We start from the raw sequence: 7752 nt of genomic DNA on the forward strand, positions 1-7752 counted from the left end.
AATGCCGCCCCGTCAAGGGCTGAGCCCAAACAAACAAACCCTCAGCGCAAACCGTCGTTTCCCCGAAACAGGTGCGGGGCCTAGCCTGCGCTACAGGCAGCCCGCACCGCCGGAACGACGACGCTCGCCGCCGCGACTCGACGCATACAGAGATCGCGATCGGAACTATGCACCGCGCTACCCCTCCGAGTGGGTTGAGCGCCGCGACGAAGTAAGACGAACTGCGCCGCTTTACGAGAAACGCGAATCGCCTAGATCGGGGGGAGGCGACAGAGGGCCGCGCGATTACGGATCGCAGCTTAACGATAAATGGTGCAGATATTGCAAAAATCGCGGCCATGAAATCGAGGAATGTCGGAAACGACAATATAATAACAGTCGCCTCAACGAACCGGGAAACGGTCGGGATCCGCCCCGTGGGTCGGACGCAGCGCGCGCGGATCCTCCAAGGAGTACGCGTCCGGTGAACGTCGTGGAGACGACCGAAGAAGCGTCAGGATCGCAGTCTTAAATCCGCAAGAGTATTCACACGCCCCCACTATAACATTGTCCGCGCGTGGCTTAATCAAGGAAACTAATTTCATGGTCGACACAGGAGCGGCACCGAATCTAATAAAAGAGCGCTGCTTACATCCCGAGACTCCGGTATTCAAGCGCGATACAATATACCTGACTGGAATCACCGAAGGCAAGCTGGAAACTCTCGGGTCGGCTCGTATAGAATTTATGGGCCACAAGATAACCCTACACGTGGTACCTGACCATTTCCCCATCGTCCAGGAAGGAATCCTAGGATCAGAATTCCTGCGCGATAACGCCAAAATCGATTTCGGGCGAAAACAGATAGAGTGGCAAGGAATACGCCTGCCTTTTGCCCGACGGGAAACTATCGTAATACCAGGTCGCTGCCGCGCCACGTTTTGTATGAACGTCGCGAACCCAGAAATAGCAGTCGGTTATATCCCGCGACTTAGAGTCTGCGATGGGGTATACCTCGGCGAAGCGGTCGTGACTAATCGCAACGGAAGGGCATATTCGCAAATAATCAACTCGACCGAATCCGATAAAGAAATCGCCATTCCTACTATCCAACTCAAGGAGATCGAATCAATCTCACGGGACCTCCCTAGGGAAGAGTCCTCTCTTAATTGCGGGGTTATAGGAAGTAGAATCCAGGAAGTAGAATCGAATTCAGAAAGAATCTCAGCGATTCGAACGCTCCTTCGTTTAGAGCACCTCAGTCAGGTGGAGACAGAGCATGTCGGTAGGCTCATCGAAAAAAACCCAGATCTTTTCCAGCTCCCTTCCGATCACCTCGGGTACACAGACGCTACTGCTCACGCGATTACGACGACGGATAACCAACCCGTCAATACAAAGCAGTATCGATTCCCGCCTATACACAAAGAGGAAATTACTAAGCAAGTAAACGAGCTACTAAAAAACGACGTAATCTGTCCCTCCAATTCCCCGTACAATTCCCCTCTGTGGATTGTTCCTAAGAAACCGGATTCGAAAGGTAATAAACGATGGCGCATGGTCATAGATTACAGAGCGCTCAACGAGAAAACAATAGGCGACGCGTACCCCCTCCCCAACATAACCGAAATCCTAGATCAACTGGGAAGCGCGAAATATTTTAGCATTTTCGATCTAGCGTCGGGTTTCCATCAAATACCGATGCATAAGTCGGACGCGCCGAAAACGGCTTTCTCCACGCCTTTCGGGCACTATGAATTTAAACGCATGCCGTTCGGGTTAAAAAACGCCCCGGCGACCTTTCAGCGACTTATGGATCAGGTGTTGAGCGGCCTCCAAGGAACCGAGGTATTCGTGTACCTCGACGATATTGTGGTATATGCTAGCTCACTGCGAGAGCATGAAATAAAATTTAATAAGCTGGCCGAAAGATTGAGAGGCGCGAAGCTCCGCCTCCAGCCTGACAAATGCGAATTTCTGCGGAAAGAGGTCACATATCTGGGCCACGTAATCGGAGAAGACGGGGTGAAGCCTGACCCGAAAAAAATTCACGCCGTTGAAAATTTTCCGCGCCCCCATACCGCGAAAAACATTAAACAATTTCTCGGACTCGCGGGTTACTATCGGAGATTCATACCGAACTTCTCGAAAACAGCTAAACCTCTGACGGACTTATTAAAAAAGGAGGTACCGTTCGGATGGGGCGATCCACAGGAAAACGCGTTCGCGCAGCTTAAACACGCCCTATGCACGGAACCCCTTCTCCAATATCCCGACTTTTCTCAACAATTCGTCGTAACTACAGACGCCTCCAAGTTCGCGATCGGCGGAATCCTCAGTCAGGGACCGCTTGGCAAGGATCTCCCTATCGCATACGCGTCCCGATTACTAAACCCGCCGGAACAGAACTACTCCACGATCGAAAAGGAATTGCTCGCTATAGTTTATTGCGTAAATTACTTTAGACCATATTTATACGGAAGAAGATTCCAGCTCGTCACCGACCACAAACCCTTGACATGGTTGCATTCGGTTAAGGACCCCACGTCACGATTAGTCAGATGGCGATTAAAATTAGCCGAATACGAATACGAAGTTATGTATCGAGCCGGCAAAACTAATGTAAACGCAGACGCGCTGTCACGAAACCCCGCTTTTCCCGTCCTTCCCCTCGAGAGCACATCGAATATCGCGAGACGGAACGATAGCAAGCCCGAGGAAGATTCGTCAACCGACGACGATACCGAAATCCGCCCCCACGTCGTCACTTCCGACGAGGACCTCGACAGTGACACCAGCGAAGAATCTCTATTTAACGCGAATAACGCTCCGTTTCAATTCCATCACGCGAAAGTGAAGGAAATCGTAGATAACTTTACGAGTAGAAGCGACAACCTGGTGGTATTCGTGAGCGTCCAAGGTGAACCTTGCGATTTAGGGGCTCGGATGCTCAGCCAACAGGGACTACTGCCTAAATTGCGGGACGTCATGCTGAACAGGGCAAACGTCACGCAAAGCGGCAAACGGCGAATTATTGCATTGCCGATTGAAGTAAATGTCTCCGCGATAACCACGCTAGAAAGTATTAGAGAGGCCGTGGTGTCACTACTCGACGTCACGAACGAACTCGACATACGGTCCATATCTGTCTGCAAGGGGGATGCGAGTGGAGTACCGTGGAGGAAAATAGAAAAGGTTATTCGCGACGCATTTTGGAACCAAGATATAGAAATATCGATATGCGGTAATAAAATCACTGTTCCACCCCCCGAAGATAGAATCCGCTTGATCGAGGAATATCACGCGTCCGCAATAGGAGGCCATAAAGGCATAAACAAAACATGCGCGCGCCTCAAATCGCGGTACAATTGGCCTAGACTGAAGGAAGAAGTAACGCGGTTCATAAATAATTGCGAAGGCTGCCAGTTAAAAAAATTGGTTAGAGTAAAGACCCGACAGCCCATGATTCTAACGGATACACCCGACAAAGCGTTTGATAAGATATCTATGGATATCATGGGGCCGCTCCCCACCACTCGCAAGGACCACTCGTACATATTTACTATACAAGATCTCTTGACGAAGTATTCACTAGCTATCCCCCTCAAGGGGATCTCGGCTATCGACGTGGCCGACGCTTTCGTAAACGAATTCATTTGCGTGCATGGTGCCCCGCGAGCGGTACTAACGGACCAAGGGTCTCATTTTCTAAATTCTTTAATGCGCAACATAGCTCGCAAATTCAGAATTAAACAGTGTAAGACCACTGCGTACCACCCTCAGTCCAATGGCTCCGTGGAGCGCTCGCACCATGTACTTTGGGAGTACTTGAAACAATTTGTCAATGACCACCACGATTGGGACGAATATCTAAAATTAGCTAGTTTTTCTTACAACACGAGCGTACATGAGGGAACGAAGTTCACCCCTCACGAATTGGTCTACGGGAGCGTCGCGCGTACTCCCGAAAGCGATCCCTTCCCCGAGGACGAGCGCGACGAAAGCTACGCTGGCTACTTACTCGAACTAAATGCGAAAATAAGCGAATCCCAGAGAGCCGCGCGTCGTAACCTGAATGCTGCGAAGGTTAGATCAAAGCGATACTATGATAAAAGGGTTAAGGCATGCAACTTTGAAGCGGGAGACCAGGTGTACATGCTTAAAGAACCTGTGAGAAATAAACTAAGTCCACAATACACCGGTCCCTACAAAATAGCGGACGTGCTAAGTAATAATAATGTTAAATTAGAGATAAGGCCAGGTAAATTGCGTACTATCCATATGGACAAACTGAAGAAGGCGGGGAATCGGAGCCCCACCACACGCCGTGCCCCACCACAACCAGAGCCGGGGGCGAGCGAGCAACCAAGCGGCAGTCGACACACGTCACCCCTTGAAGAAACATGGAGCCACAACGAATCTTAACGCTTTTACTGTTCTCGACGCTCAGCTTTGGCTTGACGGGCTATGACTGCGGAGGCAGCGGACTCAATATCACAACCTTGTCGCTGCTGGACGTCGGCGCCTGTAATGTCGAGGATATGGAGCCAGCGAGCACGGAGACGTACGTACAACTCATGCAGAGTTCCGATTTCGAGAGCTTGCCAATAATTCAATGCCGAATTGAAATCGATCGGACCATATACTACTGCGGCATGCACTCACACATATCAATTGTATCCGACGGTCGAAAGGTGTACATCAAAGAGATCGGCTGGCAAACCTGCCAGAAAATCCACGAGACTGGAACTCTCGCGCTGGGAACCGCCTTCGTGGATAGATTGATTGTAAACGCCACGAATCATAGGAGCGTCACTATGGCTGGACAAACGCACGCTGACGGCCGTTGTTCCGGAACGCAGTACACGGACGGATTCGGAGCATGGGAGAGCGTGGTAGTACAAGCATCCTTAAAGGTGGTATTGAGGACGTTTGAAGCACCATTCAAACGGTCAGCGAACTCATTAAATCTGCCATCTGGAACGCGCTGCCCCGTGCAACTGGGGAGCTGCGCCGATTTCGACGGTACGGAAACCTTCTGGAAAACACCGTCCGACGACAGCTGCCACTTCAACCAGTACGATATACTTTACGAGGGTATGGCCATAAAACTGTCGCCGAAGCCCAAACAAACTGCCCCAGTGGTATATACAGTGACCACCGGAGATACAACGTTCGCCTTGACAAAAACGACGGAATTCAACCTATGTGGCTATCGACTTTTCCAGACCGAGCACCCAAAGCTTGTTATATTGGAAACACAGCGAGGACGCACGTTCAAATCTAAGTCACAGATCTCAGTTAACAACTTAGATATATTCTCCTATGTGAATTCGAAATTCGTTTACGTGGAGAAACACGTGAAAACGCAACTTACCAGGCTTTACCACGACATTATGGAGCAGAAATGTGCATTAGAGCGTCAGATCCTCCAGAATGCGCTCTCATTGGCAACTATAGCCCCAGACGAAATGGCCTTCCGGATAATGAAAGCCCCTGGATACACGGCGGTCACAGCCGGAGAAGTCATCCATATTGTCCAATGCGTCCCAGTAGAATGCAAGCTGCGACATACCGAAGAGTGTTACAACGAGTTGCCAGTTACCTACCGCAATTCGTCACACTTTTTATTGCCACGCACCAGAATTCTGACCAGGACAGGAACACACAAAGACTGCAACGAGTTGCTTCCTGGCATGTACAAACTACACGGCAGTTGGTACCGAGTAGGCCTGAAGCCGATCGAGTCGCTTCCTCCGCCGACGATCCAGCCGCTTTCTACCCCCACGTGGAAATACGTCAGTCCGGACGCACTCGCCACCAGTGGAATCTACTCCGCGGACGATCTGAACCGACTGCGAGACCACATAATGTTCCCAGTCGAAAAGCCGTCTATGCTGAATACAATAGCGCGAGGGGCCTTAGGACAGGACGTCCCGAGCGGGAGTATTTCCTTGATGAATCTTCTCGACGAAAAGTCTTTAGATCGGATCGCTGAAAGCACAGGGAAGCGATTATGGCAAGGATTTATTACGTTTGGCTCGGCCAGCGCAGGAGTCTTGGCGTTATTCGTGATAGCCAGACTGATCAAGTTGGTGATCGATACAATCATCCACGGATACGCGTTGCACAGAATATACGGATGGAGCCTTCATATATTGGGAGCAGTATGGTCGTCGGTCACTAACCTTTTGCTGCATATGGGTAACCCAGCAACAAAAACCGACTCGCCTAGCAGGGAACGCCTCATGCCAATAGCTCAGAGCTCGACAGAAGACACACCGACGGCGCCCGAAATCGCCCCTAGTGCCGAAAAGGAAAAGTTTAGTGAGCATGTGCGGTCATACAGTGAACTCCAAAAATACTTACGCGAGGACGTAGTATAGAGACAAATAAGTGCGATAACTAATTACAAGCGTTAGAATATAAGACGAATAAACATAAGTAAAATAATTGTAGCTCAAACCTTCTGCAACTCAACCTCTAGTAGAGCAGGGGAAATGCACGGCACCTGGCCCTGCATTTCTTCTTAGGGGGGGAGGTGTAACGTCAGGAGAGCCAACGTAAAAATTTCTTTTCCTTCCCCTTTTCCCACCTGCGCAGAAGCGCCACTATTCAAGCCAAAGTTGGCAACAACCGGCTCTCCTGCCGTTGACATATCGCGCGTTGCGCCTTACCGCCAGTGAATATACACTGTAATAAATATAAGTAATAAAATTAAATAATAATAATAAATAAATCACGCTAACAATGAACCTAAATAATTGTAAAATTATTAATACTACAATAAGGCTCGCGTTGCTGTTGCGCATCATCTCCAGTCAGCCGCGCGCTGATTGGCCGACCAACGACCATTATAGATATGTGCGTCTGGTCTAGCTTTATAGGCTATGACCGTCGCGAGCGCCACGTGCTTTGGCGTACCCACGCCATCCGCCATCTTGCGCCACGTGCTTTGGCGTACCCACGTCATCCGCCATCTTGCGCCACGTGCTTTGGCGTACCCACGCCATCCGCCATCTTGCGCCGCGTGCTTTGGCGTGCCCACGCCATCCGCCATCTTGCGCCACGTGCGTTGGCGTACCCACGCTACCGCCACGTTGCGCAACAGCGCCGCCGCAGGCACGCGTTACAACGCGCGGCCATGCTCGTGCACTCTTGTACGCGCCGTCGAGTAGTACACATCGTGCGAGTGTCAATCCAAATCCAATTCCAATTCTAATTTTAAGTCAATTCTATTTCGTCTCAATCTAGTTAAGTTAATTAAGTGATCATTTGTATTCTAAATTTTGTATTGCTCTAAATTTAACCAAGTGTTACGCGAGTGTAATTCGATTCATGAATATTTGAATATAGTAAGTACAGTGTATTCGCCACGTGTTATTCATTGCATCATCCTTCCTATCACCGCGAGAAATCGGAAGTGTTCGCGAGGCTAAAGAGGCAACGGGCATTTATAACAACTCAAACCTTATTTTACCGAATAATTTGCAGTTAAAGCAAGAATTCCGATCGTTTCCGGGGGCAAGGTGTTGTGCGTTATCCGCACTTACCACGAAGGAAACATTGGACTTCGAGCACGCGGTAATTCTAATCTTTTAATTAAATACAATATACGCCTGGAGCCTCTGCCGAATGCCTAAAGCACGGAGGAATCGCGCGGGTCGTAACAACGCACTTCGGCGGCTTGAATACGACCTCCACGTGGCCGCGATTTACGATCATAACGCGATCATCGGCGAGGAAGTGAGTTACGACGGCGAGTACGAACTT

General features: G+C 49.8%; 1 protein-coding gene across 1 annotated transcript; it reads left to right on the forward strand.

Moving 5' to 3' along the window:
• The first annotated feature begins 4239 nt into the window (after positions 1-4239).
• LOC148937803 (uncharacterized) lies at positions 4240-6964 on the forward strand. The gene has a single exon (XM_089071157.1). The coding sequence runs from the start codon at positions 4383-4385 to the stop codon at positions 6363-6365; it is 1983 nt and encodes a 660-aa protein (XP_088927283.1). The 5' UTR covers positions 4240-4382; the 3' UTR covers positions 6366-6964.
• The last annotated feature ends 788 nt before the right edge of the window (positions 6965-7752 follow it).

Source organism: Pogonomyrmex barbatus, unplaced genomic scaffold, assembly GCF_055798465.1.
Source record: "Pogonomyrmex barbatus isolate J1 unplaced genomic scaffold, ASM5579846v1 scaffold11, whole genome shotgun sequence".
NCBI lineage: Eukaryota > Metazoa > Arthropoda > Insecta > Hymenoptera > Formicidae > Pogonomyrmex > Pogonomyrmex barbatus.